The sequence below is a fragment of the Bombus huntii genome, chromosome 7 (genome assembly GCF_024542735.1).
Source record: "Bombus huntii isolate Logan2020A chromosome 7, iyBomHunt1.1, whole genome shotgun sequence".
NCBI lineage: Eukaryota > Metazoa > Arthropoda > Insecta > Hymenoptera > Apidae > Bombus > Bombus huntii.
In genome coordinates, this window is record NC_066244.1 from 14,602,081 (window position 1) to 14,617,427 (window position 15,347).

Sequence of the window (15,347 nt, forward strand, 5' to 3'; positions counted from 1 at the left end):
AGCTGCTTTTTGGGTGGGTCGGGAAAAATTATCATTTTCGAAAATGGGTCTCGACCCCTAAAAAGCTTGGGAAGCTCTGGTTACTAGTTGAATATTAACGTTATTAAATAATGTTTCAAATATAAAAAAATAAGAATTTTCTATACGTTAATTTCTAATGTGTAGAAATGAAGAGAGCAACATTTAAATGCATACCGGAATGTTCATATTTGTGTCTTGCTAGGGAACTGTGCTTGGAGAATGTTTTGTCACACCGATCACAGAAGTAGACACCCTGCTCGATCTCTGCTGCTGGCGAAGCCTCTGGTTGATTCGTGTTTTCATTTTCGTTCTTTACATTTGTCTGAGGTTGACTCTGCAAATACGGAACTTCATAATATACTTAGCACAGCAATATTCAACATACAAATTATGCAACATTAAAATAGAGGCATATAAAATATAACAGCAAACTTCTTTACGCCTCGTCGCTTTAATATAACACATTTTTACTATCTTATTAATTATTTTCTATATGTACTTTATTTTTGTATTATACCTAGACCGCGAATTTTTATGCAAGCTCATACTTTTATAAATACAAATAAGCAATTACTTGACTTTAAATATTTCGCATTTAAAGTAAAGTGCTGGATTTAAAGTTTCCGCAAATGCATAGATATTCGCAGTTTAATAGTAATCGTTAGAACCAGCGTTATCGTTACCTTCGGAACAATTTCTCCCCCCATCGGGGCCGTACGTTTCGTTTCTACAGAATCGGTGGTCTCTTCGTCAATAACGAGTGGCGAATCCTCCAGATCATCCGCGTCTTGATTATGCGATGGCGCATTATCGTTTTTCGGTTCAACGGGAGACGACGATGTGAATTTTGCACAAACAGTTTCACTGTCTTTGCACGCCGTCTCTGTGAGAGCTTCTTTCTTCGACAAATCTAATGGTTGTTCGTACGCGGTCTGACTGGTCGGATTTGCCAATGGTACTAGAGGTGGTATCTTCGATTCTCGTCGGTCCCTCGCTCGGGAATTTTGGAACCAAACCTGAATATTAAATGACGTATTCATGACATGTTCTGAATGATTCTTTTAAAAGCATATTATTGTTTTACATTGCCATTATTTCTTGCGATAACAGTTTCAATTCAAACAAATAAAAATTCTATTCCTAACAAACTTTAGTTTCAACGCTAATTTTAGTTTCACTTCTTCAAACTGAACGTTATTATGTATAAATTTGAACATGGTGTTGAAGCAATGGAAAACAAGCATTCGTTTAAAAAGAGTCATAAGACAAGGAGTTAATCGGGTAAGATTTCTTTTTTGGAGAATCTTTTGAGGAAAAATATGCACCTGTACGACACGAGTAGGAAAATTGATGTAATTGGCAATCATGATGATCTCCTCCTTCTTGGGTCGAGGATTAATGGCATAGTAACCCTTGAGAACAGCCAATTGCTCATCGTCTATCAACGATCTAGCCCTGACTCTTCTTCCGTTATCATTGTGCGTCTGTGTACCATCCTCCTCGTCCTCCGAGTCCGCCTCCGAGCTATCCTCCGCTTTTCTCTTGTAACCTGATTTCGCACTGGGTTGATTCACATCCTCAAGCTTCGCCGCCAAACCTTCACTCTGCGAATCATATTGATCCGCTGCCGACCAGTCTGGATAATGTGCCATCTCGCTGGACATCTCGCTGTCTTGATCCTGTGCCAATATATTCATCGCTAATTAAGGGATTTGTGTTTTTCTGTGGCTGAAATAGCGAATTGTGATAGTTAGGTCAATTATCAATGACTTTAAGGAGAGATCAGTTAAACGATACAAAGTAATCTGGAAGAGAACTCCTGAAATCTTTGTTATTAGTTTGATTGCAGAAATTCGTGATTTTTTAAAATACATCAGAAATTGTAATTTCTGAACGAACGTGTAAAGCATAAAACAAGGGAATAAGGAAATTTAGATTAGTTTGAGGAAAATTCCTTAAGAATTGTTTCAATCAATAAACGTGGCTGTTACAATATTTTTCTACAGACCATTAAATTGTAATAATCGATTCTTTATATTGATATATTTAGGAGATTTTATGTGTCACAATAATGACCTTCATATAATCTTGGGGTAAGCTTACAAAGGGTCGGAGGAGTATTGACCTCATCCGCCTTATACTTAGACTGTTTATGACACTCGTCTAACGAGTTTACGACACGTCAATCAGCATTAAGAAGTAAAGAACCACGTGGTTAACAGAATTGGGAAGTTTCGTTAATAAATCACTCTTTAGAATCTAAACTCTTTCTTTCGTTTCTTCCCATTATTTTACAAACTCGATCGAATTAGAAAGATCTAACAATACTGTTACAAATCCTGGTTTCTTCGTCACGCGAATTTATTTATAGATAAATCTAATAACTAACTTTAGAACTTCTCGATATCTGCGTCCACTTGCACAATAATTTATCACCTAATCGTGATATTAGAGTAAATAGACAACTCACGAGTTGTAGTTTTCTTTTTTACAATTTTCTAATCTTTCGACAAGCACTAACCGTAAAACCTACTCGTAGAATTTCATTTGTTTTATTAAACCAAACTTGTCATTGTTATGCAAGGATATCTATTAACATTTGTAATTCGTGACTTGTAAAATTCCACTAACGACGCTAATCCAATCGTGCAAGAACGGATCTATAAAATTTAATCGTCTCTTTAATTCTGCGCTGTCGAACTAAACTTTCTTCACTGCACAATATTTGTAACAATATAAACAATGATCTGATCTTACTTGATAATCCTCATCGAACTCTCGTTTCATCGTGGCCGGCGAGGTGGACAGTTTCCTCACATTCGCCTCGAGCAGTTGCTTCGTGACGGAGGTGTTCACCGTTTCAAGGATACGTCGAACCGCGTCAAGACCCTGAGGATCGGTCGGTGCTGGTGATTCCTTACCCTCTGTGCCTTCCGTGCCCTCAGAGTCCGCCGTCGACGGGCTCATGAGCTCCCGATGAGACTCGAATTTCTCGGCTACCTCGTCCAATCTCTTGGAATGTAGCTGATTTAAGATCTTGCCCAAGGATGCCTGCAGAAAGTAGCTGCCGAAGCCCATCATTTGTGGCAGAAGGGTCGGCATATCGTAAATACCTGAAATCATTATTTTCACATTGTTCGATACAACAAACAATTATACACGATTATTGCAACTACTAAACCAATGATCTGTAGATTTGTATCTTCTTTAAATCATCCTCTCTCGTCTACGTAACATTTCGAACTTTTTCGAACGAGTTTTGCCTAATTCTAATCAATTTCTCTTCAAATATTCCATGTCTATTTAACAGCAAAAATAAGAATTCTTTTCATGATTCACGGCTCAATTTCAACAATGTTGGTATCCAATTCTAAATAACATAAACCACGATAAAATTGCAAGCAGGTTTACCGTCTTGCATTGTAATACGTCTTCCACATATTCTTTCCATAATTTGATTTAACTAAATACAAAAGCCTCAGAAACTTTCTATAAACGATTAAATTTCAACAACGTCGATATTCGATTGCAAACGACGTAAACTCTAAATAGGATTGAAAGCAGAATTCTGTGTTTTGTGTTAGGATTCGATTACGAATCGAGTTCACGGAGCCGGATCGTTCAAGGTGCACGACGACGATTGCGGTTGAAATAGAATGGCGTTATCGACCCTCACCCGCTCCTTCCCGTTGTATCTCCTGATAATCCGAGGGTGAAAGCTTCGGCAGAATAGGGAGGAAAGTGTTATTATTCGCCGCGAGCAGATCGACCTCGCGCCGCCCTGGCGGCAGGGGTTGTTGCGCCTTTTTCGGACCACGATCCACGTTGCTCACATTCGTATGCCTGGATTTTTTTAAGTTTACTATCAGGCACTTCTTCGAGGTCATATGACTCGAATACGAGCCCGAATGGGAGAAACGCTTGCCGCAGTTGTTGCATAGGAATGGCTTTTCACCGCTGTGAATGCGAAGGTGCTCCTGAGAACAAAGATAAAGATGAAAATCGAAATTGAAATCAGGAGGAGAGAAAAAAAAAAGGAAGTTGTATATGAATCGATGGTGCACTCGCTAGACCGTGAATTTTTTATCCATTCGAATTTCGAAATTTCAAACTGTAAAAACATGCAACGTGATACGATAATATGCAACATTTTTGTATATCGTACGAAAGATCGAGCGATAACGAACGTTCTAGTTGATCTTTCTTTTTGTTATCGATTCTATGAATACTTTGAATTCTATAAAATATTGTATCGTATCGAATGTAACGATCTGTTTCGTTGTATTTTATTAACGAAACTACGAATCTGCATAAATAACCGCAGTCTAGCGTGAACTAGCGTTTATCAACCAAAGACGAATAAAATTAACTTCGAGGAATATTCGTTCCGGTGCAAATATGTCAATCGATGCATTCTACGTACAATAATTTTTTTTCTTTTCCTTCGAAAAATAAAAACTAAAAAAGAAAAACGAAGAAAGTTGAAATTATATACAGAGAAATTCTATTTGGAAGAATTCATTCGTTTCGGTTACAGGAGAAAACTATATCAAAGTCAGGCAGTGCTGTGTGAAAATAGATTATGAGAAGGAAAGCAAAGAACGGAAATAACGATGTACGAATGAGAAATGAAAAATAAGGGTGCACTCGTAGTACCTTGAGGTGATGCTTAAACTTGAAGGCTTTCTCGCAATGGGGACACTTAAACTTACGAAGCACGGCACTCTCATCATGGCTGATCATGTGCCTCTGGAGTCGGTAGACGTTAGCAAAAGTCTTGCTGCACACCCTGCAGGACTGGAAAAAATCTATCGATTAATTTCATCGCGTTTATTCGATCTTTATTAATAAATACATATCTTTTCACTAACTACTTATACGTAAAAATTTATTTTATTATTTAAAGTTACTATTCCGAGAATGCTTATCATTTCATTTCCATAATTTATTTGTAATTTTGTTGAATTTTTAATAAATTTAATATTTCCTTTAATACGATAATTGTGATATAGTGCAAATTCTCAGTATAATTAGAATAGCACAAAAAATCTCTTTGTTTTTAAACCGTAATCTCAACCGGGACCGTCAACTGCGATGAGTAACAAAGGCAAGCTGAAATATCAAAGTAAAGTCAAAGCAGAATCGAGTATTTAATCACGAGAACGAGCTACTTTGAATCTTATAATCGCACAGGTGCGCCGGCCAGTATACTGTTTTACATAAACTTAATGACGAATCGTGCATCCAGTGTGTATTACGTCTACTTATATAAAGATAGGCAAGAAATAAACGTAATAAAACAACAGCGTATAAATATGTAATATAAAAGACAATCTCGATTTCACGAGCTACTCGTTCATAAAACTCTATTGTCAACTGCCTCTCAACTTTCAACAACCCAATTCCCTTCCTTCTTTTACATTCTTTTACATTCTCCGTCATCGTAACCAATACCGTTCTTCTTAAAAGAAAATTAAAAAAAAAAAAGAAAGAAAGAAAGGGGGAAGGAGGAGAAAGAACAAGAAGAACGAAAAAGAGTATCTATCTACAAAAACGAAGAAATAATATCATCGACTGCGTCTCAACTTCCTTCTTTTGCAAGCTATTCCTCGTCGTCATCTCATAACGAATATATCACTCCTTTCAAGAGAAATGAAAGAAAATGCCGTAAAGGGAAAACGGTTTCCAAAGAGAAACGAAGAAAGAAACCATTCTACGCAAAAAAGAAGATTCGTCAATCTCTTCGTCAACTCTGTCTCTCTGTTCTCGAAAACCCAATTTCCTTGTTTCTCTTTTCCCCCATCGTCGTCGTTAATATCATTCCTATTAAAACAGAATTTCGGAGGAAGAAGAAAGGAAAAACAGCGAATATATATCGAGATTGTCCTACAAAACGCGAAGAGGGAATAGAAAATACCGTAGGTAAAAAGGAAGACCAAACAAAGCCAAAAAGGGACAGACGAGTAAAATGGAAAATTCGCAGGCCGGTCGCGCATGATCAATAATACACAAGGAACAATGGAGTCCTCTCGTCCTTGACGTTAGTTTCACTCACCACTTGAGGGAATTGAGCGTTGAGATCGTTCTTGTCGATGGCGTACGGGGTCTTGTGCGTGTCCTCGAGATGGAGCTGAAGCACGTGGACGTCCCGACAGAGGAAGCCGCACTGGGGACACTTCTCGCCACCCTGCTTCGTCGATCCGCCCTCGCCGCCACCGCTGCCGCCGCCGCCACGAACGCCTCCTCCGCCTCCTCCTGTTCCTGTTCCTGCTCCACCACCGCCTCCACCACCACCACCGGCTTCGCTACCTGTGCCGCTACCACCTCCAACGCCACTTCCTGTGGTTGGCGCCCCGGCCGCGCAACCTCCGCCCACCTCCACGTTCACGACACCTGCTGCCTCGTCCTCGCTGCAACCTGAAACAACAGCCACACACGTGCACCACGTTATATCTCGCTTCCACTCTGCTCTTCTCTCTTTAACCAACACTCCTAGTCCCTCTATTTTTCTTTTCTTTGTTTTTTTTGTCCTTTTTTCTTTTTTCACGTATATAGCGTAGTACATATTGGTGTGCGATAACAGACCATAGAGACACGATTGTATAAGGTTGTTATGGACGCGGTTGCGTTTTAGGGGTTTTCGTGCTCGCCAGAGATAGGCCCTGCCTCGTTTTATGGGTTTTTTCGTCTCTTTGGAAGCGTCGCCTTTTTAATGGTTTTCGTTTTTGCTGCGAAGCGTGATAAGAGAGCGCGCGTATAAGCAAGTTTGTCGTGTACTTTGTATCGCGATTAAAAATTTGGAATTACTTTCTTCCTACGGAGTTCGGCGTTCATTGGATCAACGGGCTAATTTTATCGTCAGAGTGGGATTTTAGGGCGGAGGATTTTCGCGGAAATTTATATCTCTCTGGACATAGGCAAGGAGATTTTAATTTCTTTTTTGCCGGGCAGTGCGATAAGAGAGTGGTTTTATTACAGTAGTAAGGTTGTTGTACTTTTGTTGTACTTTTTTCTATAATAGCTGCACGTGCGTTGCATCGCCTGTTAATTTTATCATTAGAATACGATTTCAGAATGGAAAGGATTTTTCTGCAAATTTCCACTTTTACGGCCATAGATATACAACAAAAATGAAGAAAAGATAGACCACGAATGGAGAGTTCTTTCAACTATTAAAAATTATGATTTTTGTAATCTTTATTTTGTATGTTATTGTACACAACATACGTTTATTGAATATGCAAAAGTATACAGTGCGTAGTTAATTCGAAACTATTTTTAATAATACAGAATCGAATTCTGAAATCACTTTTTTTTTTTTTTATAAAAATCGGAAAATATGACTTACATTTTTTCTCTTTGTACGCAAAGACGGCTACACGAGATTGATAATAAATTTTTTATTTTACCACAATCGTGTAAATTCCTCCGTACTTGCCGGAACTACGTTGCTTCAGAAAACGACGTCGATCAAAGACAAACATGGTTACACTCTATTGTAAACCGGAAATAGAGCAACCATGGGGCATAAAAATTTATACGAGCTCGATGACAAGACGCAGCGGAACGATGTCGGTAAAATCTAGAAGATATCGAATACCGTTTGTAACGAGCTTTAAGATACGATCAGTGTAAAACGCGAGACGCGAATGTCTTCGTGAACGAGACCAATTGAAGACGGTACCACTACATATTCTGCGCTGTTCGGTCGACGTTCATAAATATACATCCGCGAAATGTCCCGAGCACTCTTTAACCAGGCAAATGACGGAACATGCGTCTTTTTTCTTTTGTTTAAACGTATTAAGCGTATTTTTAATCTGCTGTCAAACACAGCACGTAGAAAAAGGAACTATATGTTTCGAAGATCATGGGAGAAAAACATGATACGTAGGTTTTTATTGATTTTTCTTATTTTATCGTCGCTTGATAATCAAATGGGAGAATGATAATATGACAAAATGGAAAATGAAAATACAATGGAGGATAGAAGAAAATTTTTAATCGATACATCGCAAATTTTTGTACTAAAAATTATTTACTCGTTATGGTAACGGTCGTTTATTCCGTGGAATTATATTATATTTATTCATTCGTTCTTATTAAATATAAGTTCATTTTGCAAAATTATAACATCCTTTTATTTCATTCTTCATTTTATAAATTTTCTTTTGTCCGCCGCTGTAACTTGTAAACTCCAAGCATTTAGTTCCAGTTATTTTCGTCACAAGTGTGCCAAACTATCGCGGACGATAACGCCTCTGATAAATCGAACGAACGATTAAATATTCGCGGTTGCCGCTGAAAAATCCCACAGCTCCGATTTTCCTCAGCCGCAAAAACATTGCATAAACATCGACGATGCGATGGTTTTAACGAGTAATCGATACAAACACCGCGACGCTTCTTCCACTACGTGTACCGTGGTTAACCGCGTCTAAACGAATTTTCCTTGGCAGTCAACATGGACCGTGGAGCAAGAGGAATCGGAGGACGAAAGTATCGTTTCGGTTGAGAGAAAGCTACTGAAAGCTACAAGCGACGATTCGATATTTGGCAAATCGCCGGCCAAGATAAAATTTCGTCGTGAGTCAGCCTACATAGTCGAACACTTTCGCCAGCTTGTGCACGAGAATCGTTCGAATACGTTCACGAAAATTCCTTCTGACGAAGGTCATCGATGGTTTCAATTCTCCTGTTCGAATATTTTTTATCGCTCCAGGCTTCCAAAAGAAATTGCAGGAAATTTCCAGGATACTTGCTGATGTTCTTTTGTTGCATTACAGTCGTTTGTCGAGTCGAATGTTTCAAACTTTTCCCGATACAAACGCTAAATTTGGGGAGAGGAGTTCGAGACTGAAATTCCATTCGGAAATACATTTCGTGGAAGATCAATTTTTATTAAAAAAAACGACTTGTTCTGTCGATGCACGGTTAATATATCGGAAGATGCGTGGATTTTTTGCTCGTTGCTCGTTAATGGTTAATTTATGGAGACGACTGAAGGCGAATTTAGATTATTTATTTTATAAGGAGTTACCTTGAAGACTGCACTTTATACGACTCAGATATACCATAAACATTTTTCTCATCACTATCTCTATATAAACAAGAATATCGCGAAATATTTTCAAAGGCCAACTATTGAAATAAATTCCAATTCTGCGAAATCCATGGCCAATATAACGTCATTCGCCAGGATTTAACAAAATATTTTCTCAAGTCATTATTTATCCCGTAATTTGTAATAAATTTCGCTTTTATCGTACGAAAAAATGTATCGATCCAATAAAATCGTTATACTAGGAGAATTTTGTTTTTAATTCAATAATTATACGAATATATTAGCTTCTACTCTCAAGTTTTACTTTCACACAGAATTCTTTGCCACTGTTTCTAAAAATCTTGTTGAAACGCTTATTCGATAATCGCAGCTCGTTTAAATCTACAGTCAGATAATACATTTTGTCCCATACTTCGATAATCGCACACGTTAATAACACATAAACACGTTGGTCTTTACCTTTCAAATTTTTCGCCAATATTTCCATAAATCTCTACAGACACCTGTTGTGTTGATGATCGTATATACGTTAGATTGTCTCAAAAGTTTCTTTTGTTTTATAAGAAAATAATAAACGCACAGTATTTATTGCATTATATTATTTTACTGAATCCATCCGTTTTGTTCCAATAGAACAATAACAGCAATAATAAGACGACAATAAGAATAATATAAAGAAAAACAATATGAAACGAATAATGTGATGCATCTATTATTTCCTTATAAAGCGAAAAAAGCTTTTAGCAAAACCTAATACATATATACAGGGTGGTTGGTACGCGTGGAAAGGAAGTGATTGAAAATATAGAATAAAAAATTTTTTTTTTAATTTTTTTAAAAATCTACAGTGAGATCCGTTATAACGAGACGCGATAAAGTGCACGCGTACCGAGCGAAAATTCAAAATCGATTTTCTCGAAAACAAAGCCTCGAACGAAAAATTTTTATTCCATATTTTCCACTTCCTTTTTCGCGTGGAATCACCCCCTTTCCGCTTGTACCACCATATGTACAATAATCAGACATACACACGTCAATCTTCGTTTAGCCTTCTAAACATCACCAACGATATTTATTCGATTTCACAGCTCGCAAATGTCGAGAATATTTCGCGATTTTTGAAATTTCCACCGCGCCTAGAATAATAAAATAAAAGAGAGGGGAATAAAGGAGGGCAGAACGTTCGGTGGAAAAACAAGAGGCGAGAAAACGGAAGTCACGTATGCGTGTAATCTCGTTCCACGAAGCGCGGACCAGTTCGTGCACCGCGAGACGCGAACTTTGCTCGCGTAGTAGGCCGATAAAACGTCGAAATGGGTCAGAGCCGTGACCTTTCCTGCCTTCCTCCTATACGTAGTACCGTTCGAGGATCTCGATTATGTTGGTGGAGGCTTGAAAAGCGGCGTACAGATCCCGTGATCGTTGCCGCGGATGATAAAGAACGACCGCGATCACGTTGCGCGAAACATCGTTACGAAACTGACGACTCGATCGTTATTTTCGTGACTTTTCATAAAACGAGTATCTAGAACGTTATCGAATTCTAATAAAACGTTATCAAAAAGGCAGGTTTATCCCCGAGGTTAACACACTTTTAATCATTTGTCGTCAATGACGGAGAATAGCTAATGTTGCTTTGCGTTTAACTTATCGACTCTTTACGGTGGTACGATTTTTGCAGCGTTTCTACTTCGATATTGTAATCGTTGAATAAACTATTATCGTACAGATATCGTGAATATAGATATTCTTAAAAAGAAAAAAGAAAAAGAAGGAATAAACCTGCCTTTTTCTAATCATTGAGAATATACAATTTTCTATTAGATAAAATACAAGATACGATAAAACAATGCTGATTTTTACAGAATGCGGATTATCGAATTTTTGATTTTGGTTTTCCGTAATAGAATTTCGATGGCGCGGTTGAAACACAACGGGCACTAAATACAGTTTGTAGCGAGATGGTCGCGATTTTCCTTCATACTGTCCTTCTAAGAATAACGAACGTCGCGTCTAACGAATAAATAAAAAGTTAATCGCGTAGCGAGAACGTTTAATAGTTCACAACGAGGCTATCGTAGTTCACGAAAAGTTCGTCAGAAGTTAACAAGTTTCAAAGTAAAAGAGGAGCGTCGATATTGCACACTTTTACAAATTCTCATTCTTCGTGTACTGCACGAAACGAGCGATAAACCAGTGTCGATTTCGTGAACAAAACGAGCAATAAATACAACAGACGACTACCGGAACGGGTTTCTTAAATTCGTTTTGAACGTTACAGACCTCTTGAAACGATCAGACCAGATCGATCTAGGATAGACGAACGTTATCTCAGGCGTGGATCATCCGAGTGATCGAGACTGCGTGCGGATGCGTATCTCTCAGCGACCGTCAGAGCGAGGGAAGAGGATGCGCCATCAAGTGACGTCAGCGGAATGCAGAAACTGGCCAAGCAAATTGTAAGTAATATCACGCAATCTCAGATTCATGCGCCTCGAAACATCGAGGCGATCAACTCGATCGTCGATCTCGTGATCTGCAAGATATTCATCTGATCGATGGAATTTTGATATGGCAGAATGGGATTAGGCTGTTGGTTCGTGCAGAAGGTAATATCAATCAACGTCATTCTCTAAGCAACAGCAGTATCTTTCTGTCTCTCTGTGTGTCAAGCGAACAGATATCGAATAGGACGAAACGAAGTAATTCAGTCTAGTTGGGATTATTAAATGTGCAATGTAATATTGCAGTTATTTTATATTTGGGATTTTATATTTTCTAATGATGTTTCTTGATGGATGAAATTGATATCATGCCTATCTGAAGGAGCAAAACAAAATTAATTAATAATTAAAGGAATTAATGTAACTCTTTTCTTTAGCATGCAAATCAGACTAATAAAAATAACATTTCAGTTTTTCTACTTAAACGAACTCTCCAGTCTACGTTTCTCACTTGGTACCTACCATTTATACAGGGTGGTTGGTAACTGACGGTACAAACGGAAAGGGGGTGATTCTACGCGAAAAAAGAAGTCGGAAATATAGAATAAAAATTTTTTTTAATTTTTCCATCGAAAATTCAAAGTCGATTTTCTCGAAAACAAAGCTTCAAACGAAAAATTTGTACTCTATATTTTCGACTTCCTTTTTCGCGTAGAATCACCCCCTTTCCGCTTGTACCACCAGTTACCAAAAGCACCCTGTATATCGGTTTCCGTAAGAACGTAAAGCCGAATATTAGATAAAAGATATTTCAAGTAGAATGAAAAAAATACTAATTAATTCTTAATTGGTTAATTCTGAGCTGTGACATTGAATTTTGGTTTAAATTAATCTTCGTACAGACGTATTTTCACCACTATCATAAACGTACTTTCTCAGATATTATTTAAAAATATTACTCATTAGGAAATCGTTGTTATACAATCATTACATATTTGTAATCACGAAAACACGAACTCACATTTTTCTTTAGCCGGCTTATCAACCAATTCTCAGAATCCTTAGTAACCAAATCAGGCTAATGAAGCTAACATACATATTAGTTTTCCCTCTTGAACAAACTTTCTAATCTACGTTTTCCGCGTTTTATCTACAAATATATATCAGCTTCCCTAAACATATAGGAGCAAATATCGAAACAAAAGGTACTTCGAACTAAAGCAAACGAAAATATAATCACTGATCTTTAGCTGTAATATTGAACTTCGTGTTGAATTATCTTCATACAGACGTCAGTATTTACGTCATTGCCATGGACTCTAACATATTATTTAGAAATTCAACGCGTTAGAAAAAATACAAGCATTAGTTCGCGCGATCATTCACAGGAATACGAATTTGACTTTATCCTTAACAGGATCGGATCAAAATACACTCGTAAACAAATAAATGAATAAATAATAGATAAATAACGGATAAAAATACAAACGTACGTTTCTCCTTCTTTTTCAATTTATCAATCGATTCTCGGAACCGGAGAAACATTGGCGGAAACAAAACCCGGAACGTTTATTCGCTATTAAATTCGTGTAAATGGAGCAAAACGTTTCTTCATAGATTGACCCAAGGTATTTGTAGAACTGTAACGAACGCGTACCAAAGAAGAATCGTAAATAGAGGTTTCCTTGGTACGCAGGTAAACGGCTTTAACGACGTCGTTACACCGTTCGTGGCGAGTGTATCAAAGGATTTTCCCTCTGATGCGGCTTTTATCGCGAGGCGCGCGCGAATCGACTGCGATTCGAACACAGCGAATCGGCGACCCGCGGCGTATTTTATTTTTATTTGCGCGTGCTTGTTCTTTCTCTTTGCCTCGTTGAAGAGTGGAATGCCGCACGCCGCTACCGAAAGGTAGAAAAATTCTCAGTTGAAAGCCACAAAACGATGGCTTGTTTTTCTTGTTTTCGATCGCAGATCGCGTCGCTCTTTGTGTCCTTCCTGCGGCGAAATTATTTTTGTTGCCAGCCGATTATGAACCAGGAATACAATGCGGCAGATCCACGTCGATATCAACGTGGATATCGAGAAACCATTGCACCGGTGAATCGAGGAATTGTTGTTTGCGAGGAGACAGTTCCGTTTTCTGGCAATCTGAGTAAACAGAAAGGAAGCGGAGGATATTTGAATCGGAGGGTCGATTTAATTTTTAAAATGAAATACTTCTTCTTCGAACATGTTGTAGGTTTATAGTTGATTAATGTTGCTACATGGTATTTATTTAATACATTGTAAACTCGCAGTTAATTAGTGCTCACATGTTTCATAAATTCATAGTTAATTAATATTGGCACGTGGCAACGAATTTCTCCGTTGGATACTAAAACTGTCTATTTTTCTCAGTTTTGATGAATTCGATTTAAATCTCTTATCGATGAAAGATTTCCTATTATTAATTCGTTCGCCATTTACGTGTCTTTTTACATTTTATGGTAATTTTATCATTTTTCCACTCCAAGTATAGATTTCTTTCGTAAGATGCGATACGTGGGTAATTAAGATATGTACAAAATATATATAATAATAGCTGACTTCTTATTGTTTCAGTGCCCTTTCTTTCCACATTTCTATGGTATTTCGTTATCAGAAAAAGAAACTGGCTTTATCATTCTCAGGCTTGATCCGTATACGACAATCGAAAAGTTCTTCTTGTCGCTATTCTATTGCTTCATTTGTATTTATATTTAATTCTCTTATCGATCTCCCGTTTCTCTCTTTCCTTATTCTCGCGATTGTTCTTCGTTCGCTTGTAGCAATAGTTAGGATTTAATTTCGAGATGTTGCGATCCATCAGACCGCAACAGACGTTTCCGGAGATTATCGTATGAAGTGGCAGCGTGTCGATTGCCTCCGGAAAGTGGGCTTTCGTCCGCGAGATCAATTGTCACGAGAGTTTCTAGGAAATCCAAGAAATCTCGGCTATGTTCGCGATCAGCCGCAACCGCGTTCGTTGATTTCGACGAAATCATCTTTGGTCAGAAGACCTCGTCTCGGGCACGATTCGAAGTTCGAAACTCATAAAAATCCTGGTGGTTTTAGAAATCTTGAAAATCTCGATAGTTTTGAAAGTCCTAGTCGAGTTTTTCGACGAGTTTCGAAAATTTGACGAGTATTCAACGCTTTTCATCTACGAAGTGTCACCGATAGAAAATAGTAAAGAAAGCTTGGAAAATACCGGAGAAAACACAACAAAACACGATCAAATTTCTCGCGATTGAAATACGATGCATTGCTCCATGCCACTGCTGCATCATTTATCTTATCGCGGTAAAGGAATATTAAGAACTGTGTTGCAAAACACGGAGGCAATGTGCGCTACATTTTTCTTACGTCGTAAACGGTCGGTGCAAGAAACTACGCTTCCTGTCGATAGCGAAATTAATGACATCTACCAAATTTTTGCTTCGTCCTGTTTCTTTCTTTTATCATTTATATAATTTTTTTAATTCACTCGTACGCTCGCTGCAAGACTCTGTATCTTTTGTCTTCTCGATTACCTCGATCGATAGACAATAGTAGATACCAGAGAAAGTACTACAGATAGGAAAATAGATATTAAAAACTCTCAGAAGCGACCAACTCCGCTTTTTATCAATCGCTTGATTTCGTTAAAATAAGGTTTACGACTCACGTTTCATTTTCACGAAACAAACGGCTTGCTTCGATAAATTCACCAGTGCCAAAAGGAGACACAAACGGTAGTAGATTTTACGATAAATTTGAAAAACTTTCAATCTCATCCTCTCGCGACCAAACGAATA

The 15,347-nt window shown here is 37.9% G+C and overlaps 1 protein-coding gene and 1 long non-coding RNA gene across 2 annotated transcripts in view; one reads left to right on the forward strand and one right to left on the reverse strand.

The window, feature by feature from the left end:
• Positions 1 to 15,347, reverse strand: part of LOC126867438 (zinc finger protein 1) — a 35,383-nt gene that overhangs the window by 6,267 nt on the left and 13,769 nt on the right. The window contains exons 2-8 of the mRNA XM_050621879.1: positions 6,077 to 6,438; positions 4,678 to 4,818; positions 3,698 to 3,998; positions 2,779 to 3,134; positions 1,347 to 1,700; positions 705 to 1,037; positions 196 to 355 (exon numbers count right to left, since the gene is read on the reverse strand). Coding sequence (XP_050477836.1) covers positions 196 to 355; positions 705 to 1,037; positions 1,347 to 1,700; positions 2,779 to 3,134; positions 3,698 to 3,998; positions 4,678 to 4,818; positions 6,077 to 6,438 — 2,007 coding nt within the window. The remainder of the gene's footprint in view (positions 1 to 195; positions 356 to 704; positions 1,038 to 1,346; positions 1,701 to 2,778; positions 3,135 to 3,697; positions 3,999 to 4,677; positions 4,819 to 6,076; positions 6,439 to 15,347) is intronic.
• LOC126867454 (uncharacterized) overlaps positions 7,424 to 15,347 on the forward strand; it is a 29,023-nt gene continuing 21,099 nt past the window's right edge. The window contains exon 1 of the long non-coding RNA XR_007690308.1: positions 7,424 to 11,544. This is a non-coding gene — a long non-coding RNA (uncharacterized LOC126867454). The remainder of the gene's footprint in view (positions 11,545 to 15,347) is intronic.